This window comes from Aquarana catesbeiana, linkage group LG03 (assembly GCF_042186555.1).
Source record: "Aquarana catesbeiana isolate 2022-GZ linkage group LG03, ASM4218655v1, whole genome shotgun sequence".
Taxonomy (NCBI): Eukaryota; Metazoa; Chordata; class Amphibia; order Anura; family Ranidae; genus Aquarana; species Aquarana catesbeiana.
In genome coordinates, this window is record NC_133326.1 from 473,098,121 (window position 1) to 473,122,088 (window position 23,968).

At 42.2% G+C, this 23,968-nt stretch overlaps 1 protein-coding gene across 2 annotated transcripts in view; it reads right to left on the bottom strand.

Annotated features, from left to right (window-relative positions):
- Positions 1-23,462, bottom strand: part of LOC141132493 (protocadherin gamma-C5-like) — a 177,206-nt gene extending 153,744 nt beyond the window's left edge. Inside the window, exon 1 of one of the 2 annotated variants that reach the window (XM_073620962.1) lies at positions 22,866-23,462. In XM_073620962.1, coding sequence (XP_073477063.1) covers positions 22,866-23,060 — 195 coding nt within the window. In that variant the 5' untranslated portion in view covers positions 23,061-23,462. Of the gene's footprint in view, positions 1-20,615 lie in introns of both variants that reach the window. The other variant, XM_073620961.1, reaches the window with a different exon arrangement.
- Between the last annotated feature and the right edge of the window lie 506 nt (positions 23,463-23,968).

Here is a 23,968-nt window from a genome sequence, read left to right on the forward strand (position 1 = left end):
TGTAGAGTTAAATATTCAAAAGCGGTCGTATTAGCAAGTATGTCAGGTGGCAAATGGAATATATCGGATGTAAGATAAGGCCTGTTGCCTCTGTAGCCACTGTGTGGGGTTCTGCAGGGGGACAGCGGGGGAGGTAAGGGAGTGTGTGATCCCACATGTGGAGGTAAGGCCAACAGGGAGCAGGGGGCCTCTACGGAGTTCAGGTGGGATCCAAGGAAGAGTGCAAAGGTCTACAAGGTTCATGTGACTTTCTAATTGAACCCACAATTTGGATGAAGAGTGGTGGAACCAATCAAGGATTCTGGTAAAAACTGTTGCCCTGTGATAAAGAGAGCCATCTGGTATCCCCACCTGCCTCACCTTGATTTTTCAGCAGAGTCAGCATCTCAAAATGGATTATAGGACAGGCTGTGTTCCAGATGAATTTAGAGGTCTAAATTAGTTTTTGTTTGTTTCACCTGGTGATCTTGCCAATAATACACTTCCTGTTCTAGGGTGACAATGCTCACTCCCTCTAGTTTTTCTATTAAGGAGCATCAATGTAATTCTATGATACTCTTCTGATTTGGACTACAAACATCTCTTCTTTGCATTATGTCCATTACTAGAGAAAAGGGGTTGTGCAATTTTACCTCATACTTTTTGTTGCACCTCTGGGACTTCAAGTAAATGAAAACCTCCCCAGTGGGACACAAAAAAAAATGGTAGGGTGTTTATCTTACTGTATCCAAAAACGGTAAAGCTAAACTAAAGACAGATCTTTAAACTGCACTGTAGTGCAATAATGCATATGATAAAATATAATTACATTTATTTTTACACCCAAATCACATAAGCACCTGGATCTCTGTATTATCCACCTTTAATGCCCTTGGATGTGTGGGAAAATCCATACAGCTGCTGCATCTGTCAAGCCTGTCATTGATTTTTAATGGGCTGCTGGCTGCGGCTGTGTGGGGCACCTGTGCCACCTTCATAAACCCAGTCCTTCTGCATGCTCTAGTAGTCTATGGGCTTCTGTGCCCATGTGAATAAGCTATTAATGAGGCACTATCATCTTGCATTGAAGCAGTATTAAATCCAAAAGCAAGCATTTATTATATGCAGCTTACCAATTCTCCGATGTGATGGTTGCTTTAATTTTTCTTTTATAGGCTTTCTTTATTTAATTTTCATCTGGTGATCTATGCAGTAAGGCTGTTATTTTGAAAGAACAAGCTCTTTTGCAGTTACAGAGATTAGAAAAACCATTTATCATTCGCAGGGGTGCTTACAATGATCTGTTTTTATTTTATTCATGCAAAACCTTTATTTCAAACGGAAAAAATTGTTAGCTGTAACTGCATATAAAGTGTTATGCCGCGTACACACGGGCGGACTTTTTGACCGGACTGGTCCGACGGACTTTCCAACGGACTTTCGACGGACTTTTGACGGACTTCCGACGGACTTTTGAACGAACGGACTTGCCTAAACACAATCACACCAAAATCCGACGGATTCGTACGTGATGACGTACAACCGGACTAAAATAAGGAAGTTGATAGCCGGTAGCCAATAGCTGCCCTAGCGTAGGTTTTCGTCTGTCAGACTAGCATACAGATGAGCGGATTTTTCGACTGGACTCGAGTCCGTCGGAAAGATTTGAAATGTGTTTCAAATCTAAAGTCCGTCAGATTTTTGACCGAAAAAGTCAGCTGCTGGTCCGATGGAGCCCACACACGGTCAGATTGTCTGCCGGATTCAGTCCGTCGGACCAGTCCGGTCAAAAAGTCCGCCCTTGTGTACGCGGCATTAGCTGGAGCTTGGCTTCAATGTGTAGGTCTATCTAACTATCTAAATCTGCTAGTACAGCTAACACTCCCTTCCCCCCAAACTGACAATGCTGCTGTCCAAATGTGCCCCCTGTGCTCATTCGTCCAGAGTGGAGGCACTCTATTACAGGAGGTGTATTACTGGCCAGATCACCAGGAGAAAACAGATGGAAAAATGCCTAAAAAAAAAGAAACCTAATGCAGCCACCACCTCTAATGATGGGTAAGCTGCAGTATATTATATTTTTGGTTTTGGATTTAATACTGTTTTAAGGCCAAAGTGACAGTGTCTTTGTAAAGGGCCCCTCTGACCAAATTATACTCACCTCTCTGGCATTCCTTCGCCATTCCTGCCTCTTCCTTTGTCATGACAATCCCTGGTGCTTCCAGGAATGGGAAAGGATATTACTTTCTCCTCTGTAATTTTACCAACTTTTATAGTGTAGCTGGGTGCGGATGGACTGAGGAGCACCTGGGCTTTCCTCCCCCATCCTCCTTGGTTATTGTGGTTTGCTGGCTTTCTGCAGAGTGGGGTGGAGCAGCTCTGTGTGTGCTTGATTCCCTGCATTTCCCTGCTGATACATTGCGTTGGAGTGCTTCTGTGTAAACAGAGCAAACTTGAGAGCTGCAGCTGTGGGCTGTATGTGTCTGCCCTCCCCGCTCCCCTCACTCCTGCTCCCCCTCCTTCCTGGCAGCAGCAGATCGCATCCAATCATGGGAGGATGACACTGTAAAGCCGAGGACAGTGGGAAATGTAGTCCAAAAAGGAACAAAGGAACCCTGTGCTATGGGGTGTGGAATTTAATTCCCAGGATTCCCTGCAAAAGGAGGAGGAGAGTGACAGTATTTTCCCAGGCAAATTACCTGTGCTGTCTGGGTCTAAGAGAGAGTCAGAGAATTGATGAGAGCTGAGCCAGAGACACCTTGGACTGAATGATGACTGAGTTCCTGAGTGCTGGGCTGGAGCTGTGCAGATTTTGGAGCTGTGCATGTCTACATCAGGGCTGAAAGACAGAGCCATCAAGAGTTGCTGTGTCCAGAGACCAGAGCTGGGAGACATGTTGCCGTGTGTGTCTACAGCTAGTAAGGACTGAGACTTCTGGGGCATCTGATAACCAACTGTACTGGACCTGATCCATTGCATATCTGAAGTGGTGAGCAGAACTACTGAGTTTAACCCCTTGCTGCCCACAGTTAATGCCAACTGAGACTGTCCCTTACTTTAGCAGCCTATCAGCTATCCCTTGTGTACTGTCTTTAAGGGACAGCAATATGTGCACCACTGACAGAAGGGCCACAATGAAAGCCTGCCAACACTGACAATTAGGCACCAGGTACTTTGCAGTCACCTCTAGGAGTACCCTTTGTTAGGAACGCATACGTCTACCCATTAAAGGTCTGTATGCGCAGAAGTGCACCCTGGGACACTTTTCGGGTAGCTATAGCTGAGAGTTACAGTGAGTTATGCCTTCATAGTTGTTGCTTATCTTACTGATACTGTGTGGACTAGTGTAATGGGGCTTAGCCTCATTGCTGCGTAAGTTGATGGCTGTAGGGGAGGCGAACCTGCCAGTCAGTTAATCTAACATATTCTGTTGTTCTGTTTATTTTTTTCTATGTATAGCATTTGCTTACCCTTCCATATTATATTCATCTTATTATTTTCAATTTGCTTGGGTCTATTTTCTGTGTTCTATCATAGAGCGGTAGAATATTAACGTATAAGTTACACAGATGTAAGGTGGAGACTGAGCAGGTTAAAGAGTCATAGCAGAACAGAGGTCCCATCATCACCAGTGGCTCCTAAGGCGATAAGCGCTGCAATACTAAAAAAACTGGCCATGTTGGACATGGCTTGTTGTGATCTAAAAAGTTTATGGCCACGACAATGCAAGCAAAATCACAGTCAGTTACAGCTGACTTCAGGTCTAACTAAATACCTCCTGCCTTCCTATCAACACTCAGAAAGTGAGCAAAGATGTAAATTAGTTTTTGCTAAGTCCCTACAAAATGTTGTAAAATCTCTGTGTGTAATAGTAAATTCATATACTAGTGAGTTTAAAGTAGAACCAAACTGTTGGGGTGGTATGCATAGTATGCATTGAATACGTACACGTATATCAGACATACCCCTTTGGTTTTGCCTTTTCCAGCACTGACAGCTCTGTTTTCTTCCCAGCTGCCATGTTCTCCTGTGCATGTGCATTATAACCCATCTCCGTTATGGTAGATGGGTTATAATGCTAGAAAAATGCTAGAAAGAGGAAAAAAAATTTCAACAACAGTTTCTTCTACTAAAAAAATACCTACCTTGCCCCCTAGCATCTTTCCCACTTATGCTCTGCCACTTTAAGACAAGGCCTATTTCTGACATTTGTTGCTTACAATTTAAGTCAGTATTTTTTGTTAGAAAATTGCTAAGAACCCCCAAACATTATATATATAATGTTTGGAAATATATGGAAATATTTTATTATATCTTTTCATGTGAAAAGATAGACACTAAAGAAATGACACTTTGCTACAATGTAAAGTAGTGAACATACAGCTTGTATAACAGTGGAAATTTGCTGTCCCCTCAAAATAACTCAACACACAGCCATTAATGTCTAAACTGCTGGCAACAAAAGTGAGTACACCCCTAAGTAAAAATGTCCAAATTGGGCCCAATTAGCCATTTTCCCTCCCCGGTGTCATGTGACGCGTTAGTGTTACAAGGTCTCAGGTGTTAATGGGGAGAAGGTGTGTGAAATTTGGTGTTATCGCTCTTACTCTCTCATTCGGGTCACTGGAAGTTCAACATGGCACCTCATGGCAAAGAACTTTCTGAGTATCTGAAAAAAAGAATTATTGCTCTACATAAAGATGGCCTAGGCTATAAGAAGATTGCCAAGACCCTGAAACTGAGCTGCAGCACAGTAGCCAACACCATACAGTGGTTTAACAGGACCGATTCCACTCAGAACAGGCCTCGCCATGGTCGACCAAAGAAGTTGAGTGCACGTGCTCAGCGTCATATCCAGAGGTTGTCTTTGGGAAATAGACGTATGAGTGCTGCCAGCACTGCTGCAGAGGTTGAAGGGGTGGGGGGTCAGCCTGTCAGTGCTCAGATCATACGCCACACGCTGCATCAAATTGGCGTGCATGGCTGTCATTCCAGAAAGAAGCCTCTTCTGAAGATGATGCACAAGAAAGGCCGCAAACAGTTTGCTGAAGACAACCAGACTAAGGTTATTGAGGGAACCATGAATGCCAACATGTACTGTGACATTATGAAGCAGAGAATGATCCCCTCCCTTCGGAGACTGGGCCGCAGGGCAGTATTCCAACATGATATCGACCCCAAACATACCTCCAAAACGACCACTGCCTTGCTAAAGAAGCTGAGGGTAAAGGTGACGGACTGGCCAAGCATGTCTCCAGACCTAAACCCTATTGACCATCTGTGGGGCATCATCAAACGGAAGGTGGAGGAGCACAAGGTTTCTAACATCCACCAGCTCCGTGATGTCGTCATGGAGGAGTGGAAGAGGACTCCAGTGGCAACCTGTGAAGCTCTGGTAAACTCCATGCCCAAGAGCGTTAAGGCAGTGCTGGAAAATAATGGTGGCCACACAAAATATTGACACTTTGGGCCCAATTTGGACATGTTCACTTAGGGGTGTACTCACTTTTATTGCCAGCAGTTTAGACAATAATGGCTTTGTGTTGAGTTATTTTGAGGGGACAGCAAATTTACACCATTATACAAGCTGTACACTCACTACTTTACATTGTAGTAAAAAGTCTTTTTTTCAGTGTTGTCACATGAAAAGATATAAAAAAAATATTTACAAAAACATGAGAGGTGTGAGATACTGTGTGTATACATGTGTATGTGTGTGTGTATATATACATATATATACTGTGTGTGTATACACTGAGCAATATTCTAAACGCCACACTTTTGTGTTTGTCCCTATTTTTCATGAGCTGAACGCAAAGATCTACGACTTTTTCTATGTACACAAAAGGCCTATTTCTCTCAAATATTGTCCACAAAACTGTCTAAATCTGTGTTAGTGAGCACTTCTCCTTTGCCAAGATAATCCATCCACCTTACAGGTGTGGTATGTCAAGATGCTGATTAGACAGCATGATTATAGCACATGTGTGCCTTAGGCTGGCCACAATAAAAGCAGTGTTAATTTAGTCGGCTAAAATGCCTAAAACATTTTAGTCGACTAAAATGACTAAAATATTTTAGTCGACTAAATGAATACTATTCTAGTCGACTAAAATATGACTAAAACTAAAACAATTGAGATGACTAAAATACAACTAAAACTAAAAGCCATTTTAGTCAAAAGACTAAAATGAGACTAAAACTAAAATGCCATTTTAGTCAAAAGATTATGACTAAAACTAAATTGCAATTACTGAAATGTACTGGAGATTTTAGTCGACTAAAGCATAGGACATTTTAGTCAACTAAAATGTACTGGAGGTTTAGTCGACTAAATACGACTAAAACTAAAACAATTGCAGAAAACTAAAATGGGACTAAAACTAAAATGCCATTTTAGTCCTAAGACTAAAATTAACACTGAATAAAAGGCAACTCTAAAATGTGCAGTCTTACTGTATTGGGGGGTCGGGTCCGAAAACCAGTCAGTATCTGGTGTGACCACCATTTGCCTCACGCAGTGCAGCACAACTCCTTCGCATATAGTTGATCAGGTTGTTGATGGTGGCCTGTGGAATGTTGGTCCATTCATCTTCAATGGCTGTGCGAAGTTGCTGGATATTGGCAGGAACTGGAACACGCTGTTGTATACGCCAATCCAGAACACCCCAAACATGCTTAATGGGTGACATGTCCGGTGAGTATGCTGGCCATGCAAGAACTGGGTTGCAATTAATATTCTGCACTGTTAGTCTCCCATTTGTGCGTTGATCAGGTTGTTGATTGTGGCCTGTGAAATGTTGGTCCATTCCTCTTCAATGGCTGTGCGAAGTTGCTGGATATTGGCAGGAACTGGCACACGCTGTCATATACGCCGATCGAGAGCATCCCAAACATGCTCAATGGGTGACATGTCCAGGGAGTATGCTGGCAATGCAAGAACTGGGATGTTTTCAGCTTCCAGGAATTGTGTACAGATCCTTGCAACATGGGGCTGTGCCTTATCATGCTGCAGCGCCGACTTCCTGGTGGGCTCTGCACATGGGGTGTGTGAACACGCCGGAGCTCATCCTTACGTCATATCTAATGCCAGAAGCTGCTCCTGTCTTGACACATTTAACCCACCTGCAAGGCTTAAATGTAGAGGTCTTTTTGCCTATTCAGGGGGAATTCTAGGCCAACCTATTTCCCTGCCACTTCTAACTCCATTACATCAGGTGATAATAACCAGCAGCTCAGCTACCTCTGTCCCCCCCCCCCCCCCGAGGGGTGACCAGTTCTCAGGTCTAACAGCCAATTTTTAGGCCTCAGCTCTGTCACATAATGGAAGAAGTAACGCCACTGCCCTCTTACCATTTGACAAATGCAAAGACAGCATCACTTTGCCTTTATTGGGGATGGTAACTACACTTCTTTAATAGGACATAATTTAAAAAGGCCAAAGCAAACATGTTTAAAATGGATCATAAATTTTAATTCAGGGCACCTAAATCACTTACCCCCTTGCCTTCCTAACACTTTATGCAATTTGGCCAAGTTAGGATAGGACAAGTGGGATTGTTGGAGTGATGTGAGCTTGCCATTGGTGAATACAGGTGACTGCAACTAGGGAGATTGTGAGACTAAGCTTGTGGTTCGGGTTAACAAAAAAAGATAGGAGAAGGTGATGAAGTGTGGAATCTGCACTTAAGCACGCGTTCACACTGAGAGCCGGTTTGAAATCGTGCGAGTTCAGCTGAACTCGCACAATTCAAACCGGCATTTGAGTCTGACTTTGGGGGCAATTTGACAGACATGTGTCTGGGTTCATGCACAGATGTCTATTCAAATCGCCCCGAAGTCACCAAAAGTAGTGCAGGAACTACATTTGGGAATTTGTACGGTGCCGTTGCTGGCAAATCGCATGTCAAAATAGCCCAATGTGAATGTAGGCGGACACTTGGCAGTGGATGCAAGGCAGGATCAGCGGAAGATGTGGTGATAGCAATTGTGTGGTGGACTGCTATATGCTGTGTGTGAGCTAGGTGTGTGCTGTCTGCGAGTGTGAGCTGTGTGTGCTTTATGTGGGGTAGGTGTGTGCTGTCTGCGAGTGTGAGCTGTGTGTGCTGTATGCAGGGCTTTTTTTCTCAGACAATAGGTGCAGGAACTCCCCTTTTTCAATTCACCCCTTTTCCCCGCCCCTACCCACCTCCGAGCACCGTCCCTTGGTTCCATCACCTACCCACCTCCCAGTACCACCCCTTTTAGACAATACAAACCAAGTATAATTTTGTGGTGCTAAGTAATTTGTATGGAATTTGTTAATGATATCAAGAAAAGCAGTAAAATAGATCCCCTTCAGCCAGCAACAATAGATCCCCCTAACAACAATGTACCACCCACAACAAAATTCCCTCCCCCCAGCAACAATGGACTCCCAGCAGTATCAACAGATCACCGCACAGCCAGCATTATTAGACTCTCTGGCAGCCATCAACAATAGACCCCTCACCCAACAGTAGATCTCCTTCAGCAACAACTGACCCCCCAGCAACATAAGACCCACCCATAGCAACAATAGACCTCCTCAGCAACAATAGACCCCCCTGCAAAAATAGATCCCCTCCAGCTAGAATAGATCCCCCAGCTGTGAGCATCAATACCCTGCAGCATACCCCAGCACCCCTTGCCATTACATACAGTCAGTCCAGGAGGTGCCGGAACTGCATTCCCCCGTGTTCCCGCTGAAAAAAAGTCCTGGCTGTATGTTAGGTAGGTGTGTGCTGTCTGCGAATGTGAGCTGTGTGTGCTGTATGTGAGCTAGGTGTGTGCTGTCTGCGAGTGTGAGCTGTGTGTGCTGTATGTAAGCTAAGTGTGGGCAGTGTGGGTGATTTTGAGGGACACTGGGGGATCAGAGGGTTATAGTGAGGACAGAAGAGCATTTTTAAAAACTAAGGGGCATCTGTAAGAACCAAGGGGCACTTTGAGATCTGAGGGACACTATGAGATCTGGGGGGGCACTGTGAGATCTGAGGGGAACTGTAAGGACTAAGCGTCACTGTGAGGACTGAGAAATATTGTGGGATCTGAGGGGTACTGAGAAAGCCAAGGGGTTCTGTGAAACCTGAGGGGCACTGTGAGATCTGAGGGGGGCTATGAGGAGTAAGAGGCACTGAGAGAACAAAGGGGCACTGTGAGAACTGAGGGGGGCTATGAGGAGTAAGAGGCACTGTGAGAACTGAGGGGCACTGTGAAAACTAAAGGGCACTGTGAGAGCCGAGAGGGACTCTGAGAGCCAAGGGGGACGGCAAAGACTGAGGGGATCTGTGGGCACTGATGGGTGCTGTAAGAACTGTGTGTGAGTGTTGTGAGAAGACTGGTCTAGTGTCTGAGGTTTTTACGTCTGAACCTTACCCATTAGATGCTGGCTGGGGCCAGCATAGAGGAGGGTGGTGATATGAAGGTGCAGGCACTAGAGATGGGTACCTGAGTTACAGTTTGAAGATGGGGTAGAGGAAAAAAGGCCAGCAGTGAGTAAATATTCATGGTTGCATTATGTCGGGGATATCAGCTCAAGAGTGGCATTGCTGGAGCAGAATACCTCTCCTAGCTGCCAGGAGAATAACTGCTCCAGTAAGGATGGGGACAGGTGTACAGCAAGGAAACAAAGATACTGGTACTGGGGGACTCCCTATTTAAAAGGGCAGATAGGGTAATCTGTCACAAATACTGAACACTGAACAGTATGTTGTTTATGGGACACAAGTTTGACACATTGTGGGTTGTATTGACAGATTGTTGGGTGGGTCTGGGAAGGTTCCAAGCTGTCATAGTACACATTGGTACCAATGACAAATTTTGAGGAAGATGAAGCATCCTTAAAAATGATTTCAGGGATTTCGGTGCTAAGTAAAACAAATCTTAATGCCTAAGCCCAATTTTTCAACTGTGACATGTGTTATTAAAACTGTACATATCATCACAACTAATTTGTGCATCCGGGTGGATTATACTTTTTCTTTTCAGGACAAATTGAGCTTTCATTTGGTGGTAAACGGTAATGCATATCTCCTGATTTTTTTTAATTATCAAAGAAAAACTGGCCCAAAATAGTAAAATAAAAAATCATTTTCTTTTTATTTAACTGTATATTTCTTGCTACAATCATAACCCACCACCAAAGAACAACACAAAACTAATTCTCTAGCTCCTGACGATTGCAACGATACCACATATGCGTATGTTAGTTGATGTATGTACCTGTAGTACAATCCAGAAACAATAGTGCGCATTATGCCTTTTTTTTCTACCTAAAACACACTGACACTCATACTAATTAAAAAAAAAATCCTGGCAAAAAAAATACTCACCCTGACCTTTGGCCCTGACATTGACCCAAACACTAATCCTGGCATTGACCAAGAATAAACCTTGATCTAGGTTTTTTTTTTTCTTTTTATATTATTATTATTTTTTTCTACACACACTTTTTTTTTATCTCTGCAAGGACAGAGAAAGATACAATGTATCTTTCTCATCCATTCACAGAGACAGAAAACATGGGGTGGGCTTCACAATGACTGATTACTGTAATAGTCAATCAGAGGCTATCACATCGATCAGTTGACCCAGAATTAGATGTTCCAGGTCCTGGGGCTCTCGGTGAGACTCCAGTCACTGTGCTGGGAGTGCACTGTGTGGCACTCTCCCAGTACAGAGGGAGATACCCAAATATATGGCCCCACGACAAAAAGTCCAGTGCAGTGGGGCCATATATTTGTATATCTTCGGCACCAAGGGGTTAAAGAAAAGGACCTCCAGGGTGGTAATTTGTGCCACGAACTACATCAGATAGGCAGGGGGAACTTTGAGAGCTAACAGGTGGCTGAGAAAATGGTGTAAAAAGGAGAGTTTTGGTTAATTGAGAACTGAGCTAACTTTTTGGGCGGCTACTAGCTCTACAGTTGGGAAGAACTGGACCTAAATGGAGAGGCTTAGAGGAACTTTGAAACTAGGATCTTGGAAAAGGGATCACTGAAGGGTATACCATGCAGTGAACATGGGTCAAAGTGGGCACTGAATGAAGAGGTGGGTAAAACGGGGGAGGGGGTCAAATCAGATAGCAAGGACATTACAGTTACCAAGTCCAATGCTGGTAGGCTTGCCAATTGTAACTGTAATTCAAGAGCAAGAAAGGATAAAACACTAAATGGTAGTACAAAATGAAAAGGTATGTACACAAATGATAGAAGTCTTGCTAACAAAATGGAAGAGCTAGAACCTCTACTACTTGAGAGAGAGTCTGACTTTGTGGACTAATTGGAAACCTGGTTAGACCGCTTACATGACTGGGTTGTAAATATCCAAGGGTACACTCTGTTTTGGAAGGACATTGTAGGTAGAAGAGAAAGAAGAGGTATGCATGTATTTTAAGAATGATCTCAAGGTGAGTGTAAAAACATCACCAACAAGACTTGTGGTGGTATGGAGTCTTTATGGTTGATGCCTTAATTAAAAAAAAGACCAAAACAAACAGTAAATTATTTGTGGGTGAATGTTAAAGACCCCCTAATCTCAAAGGTGAAGAGGAGGTACACCTCCTTTTACAGTTACAAAAAGCAGGGAAGCAGGGCAATGGTATTATTATGGGGAACTTCAGCTATCCTAATATTGATTGATATTTATCTGCATGCTCAACTAGGGCTCTGCACTTCTTTAGCATGCTCTGTTGGATTTGTTAATTTCAAACAACATAGAGCTGATTGCAGATGTGGAAATTAGAATTGCAGATGTGGAGAATTAATAAGGGGGGCTGGAGGATCTCAGTTATGAGGAATGACTTTGAAAATTAAACTTCTTTCCTCTGGAGTAGAAGCATTTAAGAGGTGATATGATCACAATACAGAAATCATTTGATGATTACTGTAGTATTGGGAAGAAACTATTCAGTCTAGGAAGTCATGGAGCCACACAATGAAACTAGACCAAAAGTGGATTAATCTTAAACTGTGTAAGGAGCTCTTGCTGTTAGTGTGGTAAAGATGTGGAACTCCCTTCCACAGTTAATGGGATTTAGAGAGAATATAGATAACTTCAAAAAACTTGTCTTGATGTCTTTCCTTTTGAACACTTTATATTAGGGTATGGAATTTGTAGCGGCGCGCACACACACACACACATACACACACACGTTGAACTGGATTGGCCTTTGACTTTTTTTTCAGCCGTACTATTTGGGTAACTATATACAGTATGTAGCAAGTAAAAGACAAAAAAAAGAAAATGTTCATACTTTTAGCGGTCATGTTACCACTATCGTCATTTCTTCATCAATGCTGCCAAGGGCTGGAGTGGAGTATGGTTGCACTTGTTTGTCACTAGGTCCCGAGACTGGAAGCACTGCTCCTTTGCAGTGCTGCCGGTCACTCAAACAGAAAGCATGCACTCGTGGGCAGGATTACAGGAAATGGGAAGGCTGTGTGTTGCCACATCAGCCTGTAATACTGCTGCAGGAGTGCAGAGATATGAGTGACAATGCCACCTCTGCATTGCAGACAGAGCAGTGATTGTCACCCTCCTAAAGGATGTGCATCTGTCTCAATACAAGGGTTAAACTGAACTAGGGTTAAAGGTATTTTTTCTTAATTGCTGTAAAAATGTAAACAATTATATGCTTTGGAGGTTTAATTACACTAATAAACACACAGGTCTCATTGAATCTGGAATTTACCAAAGAAGCAGCAATTTGCAAATTTTTTTTTTCCTATAATTTTATACAGCCAACACTATGAAACTGTCTTTCCCTAAAATCTGCAATCAGTCAAGTTACAGCAGGGAAAATAATTATTTGATCCCCTGAAGATTTTGTAAATTTGCCCTCTTACAAAGAAATGAAGGGGCTATCATTTTTATCATAGATGTACTTTAAATAATAGAGACAGAATATCAACCAAAAATCCAGAAAAAACACGATACAAATGCTATAAATTGTGTTGCAGTTCAGTGAGTAAAATAAGTATTTGAGCCTCTACCAACCAAGAATAATTCTGGCTCCCACAGACTGGCTACAGTATGTGCTCATGTGGTACACAGATTATTCCTGTCAATTTAAGAAGGTGCTCCTAACGACAACTCGTTATATGTATAAAAGTCACCTGTCCACGGAATCTCTTTCTTCCATTCAAACCTCACCATCATGGGAAAGACCAAAGAGCTGTCAAAGAACGTCAGGAACAAAATTGTAGACCTGCACAAGGCTGGAATTGGCTACAAGAACATCAGCAAGAAGCTTGGTAAGAAGGAGATAACTGTTGGAGTGATTATTCGCAAATGGAAGAAATACAAAATAACCATCAACCACCCTTGGTCTGGAGCTCCATACAAGATTTTGACTCATAAGATAAAGGATGATCATGAGAAAAGTGGGGGATTAACCCAGAACAACACGGGAGGGCAGTTGGAACCGCAGTCACCAAACAAACCATTGGTAACACAAAATGCCCCTATAGATTGAAATCCTGCAGCGCCCACAATGTGAAACATCATACCTCTGTGCTTGCCAACAAGGGTTTCTCCACCCAGTACTAAGTAATGTTTTGCTTGGGAATCACTGAACTGCAACTTCAAATTTATAACATTTGTATCGTGTTTTTTTTCTGGATTTTTGGTTGATATTCTGTCTCTATCATTTAAAATACACCTATGATAAAAATTATAGACCCTTCATTTTTTTGTAAATGGGCAAACTTACAAAACCTGCAAGGGATCAAAAATAATTATTTTCCCCATTGTATAATAGGATTACAGGAAGAGTCGATCTGAAGGGGGGAGGCTGCATTCCATTAGCTAGATGCTTCTGTTGTCAACTCTACCACTGCCATTTCAGTTACACTTGAAAGTCCATAGCCATAGCCAAACCTTTACTCCCAGCTTAAAGCGGGAGTCCGGCGACTAATCTTTTTTTTTTTTTTTAGGTCATTGAGATACTTTGCTAATCCCAAAATAATACTCACAGTTTGGGTGTAATATTTCCACCTCTGTCTGTTTTAGTACAGAAGAATAACTTAAAAAATGTGATGCTGGCTGTTTCCATCTTGCTTGTGGGCATGTGAAGCCCACAAGCATTTATTAGTACCCCAGTTGATGTCTTTTTAGACGAAACGCGTCGGGTGTAGGATGCTACCTCAAATCATCTATCTACTGCGCTAAACACAACTTTCTATGTTTTTATGAATTTTGTTTTTATCTGGAAATTTTCGTTGGAATTTTTTATACAATAAATCCCCTGATAAATTGGAATTTACACTATGTGGAGCCTTCTTTCTCCTATTCCTCATGTCTCAAACTGCCTGCGACCCAAGTGAGTGCTGGAGGACGAATTGGGAGACTGTTCGTGACTGGAGTTCTTCTTAGGATCCTTCGATTGCGGACCAGGAACAGCTATAACCCTACCGTGCTTCACAGTTCAAGCTCGTATGACTCACCGCTGAACGGCCTGTGAGTCCACCGCGTCCGGTAAGGGCATTTTACGTTATTCTCATACCTGGCTGATCATTGGAGGAGTCCATCAATAATAAGAATAGATGATATTATGAGCTATATGTCTATACTCCAAGATGTCTCTGTCTGATTAAATGAACTGTCCTCACCTCAGAGACTCATCACTTACCCTTACCCCTACATGCTGGTGTTTTGTTCTGAGGGTTTGGGCTTAAGCTGTGTGATGCACATTTAATTCACATTGTTTTACCACAGAGGACGTGATAATAGTGGTTTTCTTTGAATAGTGGATTTTCCATTGGTTCATTGTCCTCCATATGAGGTCTATTATGACCTAACTTTTGATATACACTGTTTGTTATTCAACACATTCTAGTGTTGCCGACTGACACATTATAGCGCTACACTTTTTGTTTATATATTTATTGTCACAAGCATTTATTTCCTGGATGCAGTGAATGCTGTTCATTCACAGATTGTTCACACGCATGATCATTGTTTCTGCACTGAATCTTGGGAAGCCTGATACTAAGCTCCCAGGAGACAGTGCGGCGCCGGGGAAAGGCAATAAACACGCCTACTCCCATGGGAGGAGAGACAGGAAGTGCCACAATAAAGTACAATATAAAGGTAATTACAGCGATAAAAAAAAATTTTGGGTGGCATTTGAACATCTATGCAATTAACTGAAGGGGGTAAGATTAAGTTAAAAATTTGAGTGGAACCCCGCTTTAAATACTTACAAATGCTCTTCTCTCCTCAGGAATAGGCACTAACATTATTTCCAGCTAACAGTGAATCTGTAGCTGGGCACTGCAAGTTAAACTGTTTACACTGTCTTATCAACAAAACCTCATTGATCTTTATAGCTGCATACTTCGTGGTGCAATTCTTTAGAATTTATAGCAGAAGCACTGAAGTTATACAAGTCATTGTCTCAGCAACTCAGGTCACCCCGCCCCTTATCAGAGCACTTGCTCTGTGTTTACATTAGATATTAGAAGGCTGGAGAGCTGCCAACTCACTGCTGGCATAGTTGCCATCAGTCCCGATTTTCCCGGGAAAATCCCGTTTTTAGTACCCTCGTCCCGATTGGAGGCTGTCCCGAATCGGGATTTTCCATAAGGAAAATCAGGAATGTTGTTTTTTTTCTTTTGGAGCAGCTGGCTCCAGCAAAATGTTGTCGGCGCTGCCGCTCGATCTTCCCCCTAGTGTTGAGTAAGTGGAGAGAGGAAGGGGGCTCGATCCGTGCAGCCAATGGGCTAGCTGCACGGCCCCTCCCCTCTCCACTGAAGCTGAAGACACGGCGCCGTGTCTTGCCGAAAAGTTCCCCAGCCCCGTACTGCGCAAGCGCTGCGCCTGCGCAGTACAGGGGGTCCTTATATGCCGAGGGGAACTTTATCGGCAGAACACACCGGCCGCTCCTGCACTGAGTGGGGGGGCCTGCATTGAGGGGGGGTCTGCACTAATTGAGGGGGGCTGCACTAATAGAGGGGGGGCTGCACTGAGGGGGGTCTGCACTAATAGAGCGGGGCAGCACTGAGGGGGGTTGGCTGCACTAATAGAGGGGGGCTGCACTGAGGGGGGTCTGCACTGAGGGGGGTGCTGCACTAATAGAGGGGGCCTGCACTGAGGGGGGTGGCTGCAATAATTGAGGGGTGCCTGCACTAATAGAGGGGGGTCTGCACTAATAGAGGGGGGGGCTGCACTGAGGGGGGGCTGCACTAATAGAGGGGGGGCTGCACTGAGGGGGGGGGCTGCACTAATAGAGGGGGGCTGCACTGAGGGGGGGTGGCTGCACTAATTGAGGGGGGTCTGCACTAATAGAGGGGGGGGCTGCACTGAGGGGGGTCTGCACTAATAGAGGGGGGCTGCACTAATTGAGGGGGTCTGCACTAATAGAGGGGGGCTTCACTGAGGGGGGTCTGCACTAATAGAGGGGGGCTGCACTAATTGAGGGGGGTGCACTAATTGAGGGGGGTCTGCACTAATAGAGGAGGGGGTTGCACTGAGGGGGGGTCTGCACTAATACAGGGGGTGGCTGAACTGAGGGGGGTCTGCACTAATAGAGGGGGGCTGCACTGAGGGGGGTCTGCACTAATAGAGGGGGGTCTGCACTGATGGAGGGGGTCTGCACTGATGGAGGGGGTCTGCACTGATGGAGGGGATCTGCACTGATGGAGGGCGTCTGCACTGAGGGGGTCTATACAGACTCTGCCGGGGGCACCTGATGCAAGGACAGACTCTGCCGGGGGCACCTGGTGCAAGGACAGACTCTGCCGGGGAACCTGATGCAAGGACGGACTCTGCCGGGGGCACCTGATGCAAGGATGGACTTTGCCAGGGGCACCTGATGCAAGGACGGACTCTGCCGGGGGCACCTGATGCAAGGACAGACTCTGCCGGGGGCACCTGATGCAAGGACGGACTCTGCCGGGGGCACCTGATGCAAGGACAGACTCTGCTGGTGGCAGGCGACGTAGCAGGTGACACGCTCAGGGATCCCACTGATTCAGCATTATGGTGAGTTGAATGATTTAATTTTATATTACAATGTAATAATAGAAAGAATGCTCTTCAATCATCCTGACACCATAACAACCATGGTGCCGGGATGATTGAAGCGTTAACACCAGGTGTTTGGAGTATCTTTATCTGCTGATTGTTAAACTTTCTAGAATACACATATTTCTATTGTGTAGGATCTGGGGCTGCTGTCCCATCATTCCCCTCTCCCCCTTTCCTTCTCCCTCTTTCCCTCTCCCCCTTTCCCTCTCCATCCCTCATTCATCTCAGACTCTAACCACACCCTCCTGAGCCACGCCCATTTAAGCCACGCCCACTTTTCCACGTAAGTCACGGCCATTTTTCGCGGCGGCGCGCTTAGTGCGCCGCACTTGTAGGTTTTTGCTAAGCCACCCCTACAAACTAATGCCCCACCCCCTAATTATTGTACGGCTCCGCCTACAGCCAAAAAAGTGTCCCACATATTTTTTTTGCAATGTTGGCAACTATGTGCTGGGAGTGGGAACGAAGCTACTGAGAGAAGTACTTACACTGTGGATTTTAAGGATGAATTGCTCTACAGTTCCCACAGCTGCAGTGGTCAGGGAGGGCCGATTCATGACAGCAGAAGCCGATCTGTGGGTGCCAAGCACTGGATCTCCGCCGGCACCCAGCGATCATCAGTAAAACACACAGAACGGAAATTCACACAAAAAGTCAAAAGTGTCAGTTGGTGTCTGATTGTCTGCTGCAATATCGCAGTCCTGCTATAAGACGCTGATCGTTGCCATTACCAGTATATATACCATACTTTGTGGATGCTATAACATTCATGTAAACCAATCAATATACGCTTATTGGGATTTTTTTTACCAAAAACATGTAGCAAAATACATATCGGCCTACATTTATGAAGGAATTTGATTTTTAATTTTTTTTTTTTGGATATGTTTTATGACAGAAAGTACATTTTTTTTCTTTTCAAAATGGGCAGTGTATTTTTGTTTATAGCACAAAAAATAAAAAACACAGTGGTGATCAAATACCACCAAAAGAAAGCTGTACTTGTGGGGAAAAAAAATTACAAATGATATTTGTGTACAGCATTGCATGACCACGCAATTGTCAGTTAAAGTAACGCAGTTCTGTGTCGCAAAAAATGGCCTGGTCATGAAGGGGGGTAAATCTTTCGGAGGCCAAGTGGTTAATGGTGCTCTTATAAGAAAAATAAATAAAGACATTCTTTCTCAAACTGACACTTGCATTACAACTTGCACAATCATTGTCCTTTACACATTCCAGTCATTGCCTACTTATCATGTTGGAAATGTTTTCGTTTTTCTACGAATACTGCAGGAGAAAAGCGAGGTTAACCTTTACTTCATCTTGCAACCAGCTATTTTAATATGAAGAACATAATTTCAGAATTCTGAATCTTGTTGCTACTGCACTTGTTGCAGTACTATTAAATAATTAACTATAAGAAAAGGCTCTGACCACACGAACTACTCATTGCTAAAATATTGTGTGTATGTGTAGGGTAAAGCAATTGACAGTTTTTAAAACCATCTCTCATGTTCTTCATGCTACTGTGTATAAAATGTCTTTAGGTAGACAGTAATTTTTCAATCATTTCTCCCAAGGCCCATAACTGCTTTAAAATGTAAACACACACTTAAATTATACAACACATTTGTGATAAATATAGAGTAGGGCAGCCATTTTGTGAGCAAAATATCAGTGAGAATGTAGCTTAACAATTTACTGGAAGCAACTTGTCACGTCACTGAAACATTAAACTTTCATCTTCTAGAAACATCTTTACCTAAATACTGGTTTCTAGTGAGATAATTTTAACAAAACCTTGCTTTACAACAGACCACAAAGTGGCTGCCCTGACCAAGATAGTACACTGCTTTTGTTTGTTTATGACCTGTTTTTAAATCATCAATATGAAATATAAAAGTATGTTTTTTTGAAAGGCGTAAAACAAGATGAGAAAAAAATGTTTCACACACTCATTGACACAAATAAAATATGAAAAATGCTTTATTATGAATGTAATATGTTTGTAAGAAATGAAATGTATTTTTGCATGACCAAAAAATGTCAAAATAAGAATTTTATGAGTCATGACAGTTCTTACCCCATCGTATGGTCTTCAAAAGATTCTTGCATGTTAGTCAGGACTCACTAAAAACTTTACAAACAAGTCTCCATCGAAATAAATGGATATAAACGTGTCTGCAAAAGCAGACTAAATCTTATGTCAGTGTATTTCAGAGCGTCTCCTTGATTACACTGTAATTATGACGTTTTTTTTTTTTTTTTGCTGGTGTGTACTCCCCAAAAGTCTCTGTTTTGTCCAATACAGTACCAACTTTAAGGCAATTTATGAAAGTGCGGCAAGTTTATTAAAAGATGATACATCAGTCAGTTGATTAGTCAGGATCCAAAAACCTGACAATGTTTGATGGACCTTCATCCGTCTTAGAAGCAAAGGATTTCTCAAGTAATATATTCCAGATATTCCAATGTGAAAAGGCTAGGTCTAGATCACATCTTGGCAAGTATTATTGTCCATAAGAATCAGTTTTTGCAGTTGGACTCATATAAATATATCCCTAAGGGCAGCTGAAATTTACCACATGGGGACTTCCTTGGGCTGAATAGTCATAAACCTATAGTAGGGGTATCTACCATAGGTATCTATATTGTTTATTAATTACGGTACTTGCCTAGTACTAAATATCTGGGAGCATGGTGTGCAGGATTACAAAGTATAACGATTACTTAATTTAGGAATATAATGTAAAAGGAAAAAATGTTATGTATGTTTTAAATCTTTAGACCTATTAGAGTAATATCAGCACTGATCGAGGCACTTTTACACTTAAGTGATTATTCAAAAAATTTGGCTTAAACATGGTTGGAATATCATCTGATGTATAACCACAAAAATATGTAAACTGTTGAATATCCTTTCTGATATCAATAACTACTTTATTATTATTGGGATGTCTGCAGCTTCATTATAATAGTTCTATATCATCTACTATGAAATACTCAAACAATCTGCTATAGTAGAATACCTAAAGATAATCTCCATCAAGCAATATTGGTTGGAAAGTAAGGAAAAAAACTGAACATGATTTGTACCTCAGTAGCAGTGGTACTGGCATCCTTGCCATGACAAGCTGAACTTGATAAAGCCTGAGGAGTAAATTCAGACAATTTTTGATTTCCTTGACCTCTAACCAAATTTGTTATGAGGAGCGGTCCTAACTGCAGAAAGAAATAGTTCAATAATGACATTCTTAGGTCTTGTTGCTGCTTAGGTTGGACATATTCTACTTATCCTGTCCTTTAGTAAATAGTTAAGCATATTAGTTTTAGATGTACTTTTGTAGTGTATTGCTGTCAAGACCACCTTCTTCTACTCTAAAGGATTTACCTCCCCTATGAAAGTAAATGTAAAAATGTTTTTTTTAATAAAGTGGACAGTATGGCGTAATGACCCGTGATGAAAGAAATGTGCTGTAAATATGCTCACCACACTGCTCACAGATGCCATGAAAGATGAAATTGAAAATTTAATGACATTCATCTTGTTTGACTTTGGTTTCAAGTAATGGCAAATTCTGGGAGCTCACCTCATTGGAAGCAATGGAGAAGTTAGGATCTGGAACCAGTATCCCCGGGGAAGAGGAGCTAGCTGTGACATGAGGTGGCCTCATAAACATAAACTCACTAATATCTGAGACTGGGGAGAAACATGTTCTGACCCTTCGGTTAGATGGGATATTTCCAGCACAATCCACTCGGACACCTATTATAGTGTTACAAAGGCTTGGGTGAAGCTGAAACGTTCCATGTAGCTTAGATCCTGCCACCACTGCTTTCTTTTGACTTTGTCGGCAACAAAGAGGGAAATTCTTGTTTTCGCACTTGTGAATTTTAATTCCAAGGGCTGCCAAACCAATTAATGAGATGACAGAAATGACAATTAAACACACAATCAAGTACAGAGTAAGACTAGATATATTCCTTTTTTTAGAATGGTCCTTTACACCCTGTGACACCTCTAGGTCTTTGTCTTCTAGGGTCATCATTACTGTAACTGAAGTGGATAAACAGGGTTCTCCAGAATCTTTTACCAACAAAAGCAGCTCATGTAGAGTTGGATCAACATCTTGAATAGCACGTTTAGTCTTTATTTCACCAGTTCTCATTACAATACTGAAGAGAGTAGGATCCGTTGCTTCAAGTAAGTTATAGGAAAGCCAAGCATTTCGACCTGAGTCATGGTCTACGGCAGATATTTTGCTTACCATAACATTTGGTCCAGTGGAACGTGGGATCTTACACTGGGCAACTGAATTAGCTCCAACTACAGGAAAGACAACCACTGGAGAATTATCATTTTGATCAAGAACAAAAACATGCACAACAGTCTTATTTTTAAGAGGTGGGGAGCCAGCATCAGAAACTTCTATTTGGAATTGGAAGTAGTTAATCCTTTCATAATCCAGAGGAAATTTTAGGTAGACCTGTCCATTTTCGGAGTTGATGTATATATGAGATGTGCTACCATAATCATCTTTAGGATTTTGTAAGATGGAATAAGAAAGCCGTGAATTTTGATCCAAATCTGGGTCCGTAGCTGAAACAGTACAAAGTAACTCACCAGCTTTATTATTCTCCTCCACGAAGACCTCATAAACTGGCTCAACAAACCGGGGAGTGTTGTCATTCACATCAGAAACTACAACTGATATAACTTTTACTGTGGAAAGCGGGGGATTACCCATATCTTTTGCAGTTATTGTTATATGGTATTCAGAAACACTTTCACGGTCCAAATTATCACTTGTTATTAATGAAAACTGGTGCTCAAAATCTTCCCTTACGGTGAATGGAAGGTTTTTGTCTACTTGGCATTGTACCCTTCCATTATCACCATGATCTTTGTCTTTTATAGTTATAACAGCAACTACTGTCCCAGGTGGTGAGTCTTCTGGTACTGAGCTAGAAAATGCACTTATAGTCATCTCAGGAGTATTATCATTTACATCAATAATATGGACAATTACACTGCAATGTTCTTCCATGATAGGACTTCCCTTATCTCTAGCTTCAATGTCAATCTCATAAACTGAAATCTCTTCAAAATCCAAATTCCCAAGTACCCGAATTTCACCTATTTCTGAATTCAGCTGAAAAATATTGCTTAAGGCATCAGAATTGTGACTGCTAAAAAAGTACTCAATCTCTCCATTAGGCCCTTCATCTAGGTCTGTTGCATTAAGTTTAATGACTAAAGAGTTTTTGGGGGCATTTTCTTTCAATTGGACATTATAAGAAGGCTGATCGAATGCTGGGTGATTATCATTGGCATCCAGGACTATGATTGTGATCTGCATGGTGCTTGACCTACATGGAACCCCACCATCTTCTGCTTTCAGTACTAGGTGGTGGACAGCTGTCTGTTCTCTATCTAGAGCCTTTTCTAGAACTAACTCTGGAAATTTACTACCATCAGCACGCTTTTTCACAATCAGAGCAAAATTTTCACTGGGGCTGAGATGATATTCCTGCAAAGCATTAGAGCCTATATCTGGGTCTTGTGCATTTGGAATAAGAAACCTAGCACCAGTGGATGCCAACTCATTTATTTTTAAAGTCAGCTCTTCACTCTGGAATCGAGGGGAATTATCATTAATGTCTAATATTTCCACCTCAATCCTGTATACTTCTACTGGATTCTCTATAGCAAATTTCAAATTTAATATACATGAAACACTCTGTCCACAAAGCAGCTCTCTATCTATTCTGTCATTCACCAATATGGCTCCATTGTTTACATTTACAGAGAAATATTGGGAATCAGAATCGGAAAGTACCTGGAGATTAGCAGCTACTAGTTTGGCCACATCTGTTCCAAGATCCTTAGCGATATTCCCAACAATTTCTCCCCTGTTCAGCTCCTCAGGGATAGAGTACCGGAACTGTGCATATGTAAGGTTTACAAGCAGCCACAAAGGAAAGAGATGCAGTATTCCTACTTGCAAAACACGGTAACCTGCTGGATGAATCATTGCAAAAAATGCCTGTTATGTCCCTTTTTCCCTTTCAGCACATCTTGATCACCGAGCGGTTAATCCTTAAGGAAAAAAAGAAGGATGCAATCGTCGTTGTTTTGTCATTTCTTTTTCCATCAGGCAGAGAGACTACGGTAAAATCTAGCTGGCAACAGAAAGGAAACGAAGGAGGAGCGAGTACATAGCAGCCATTGAATTGTATGCAGCACTGCATTGGCTCACGTTATGTTTTAGTGTATCCAATCATCAGCCAGAAAAATATGTTCCCTGTATTAAAATAAGTTACCAACATTTAAGAGGAGCAAATTCAAATTTAACGCTACCTGTTCTCATTGTGTCACTGAATAAACAGAATTAAAAAATGTAACATTCATGTTGGAATATTCCATTCTGTAACTCTTTACTTGCCAACACATGCAACACTTCTCTGAATTCCTAGGAGTTTATTGAACAGCTAGTATTGATCTAAGCCAATCTGTGATCCATATCAAATAGAGCACCTCCAATAAAACAGTCTATAACTATATTCTATGGACAAAGGAACAGCAGCTTCAGCCAAACAGTGACAAATGTCGAGAATCTGAAATGGAATGTGGGTTTTCATCATTTACAATGTGTTTTGGAAACAGAAGAAAACATTACACCCACAACACAATCTGCCGTTCTCGCATAGAGAGCTAATTAATATACCATTGTAATAAATTAGCAAGTGTCAGCCTAACAGATTTTATTTTAAATCCTGAAACATCAGTTCCTCATTCACATACATGAGTGTGACACCAAGAATATACAAGACATAAACAACGTATTACAACAGTAATAGCACAGTATATTGTTCATTTGGAATAATTTAAGCATTATTAGCAGCTGTTTAATGCATGCTTCCTTAAAAAAATGTGTTATAG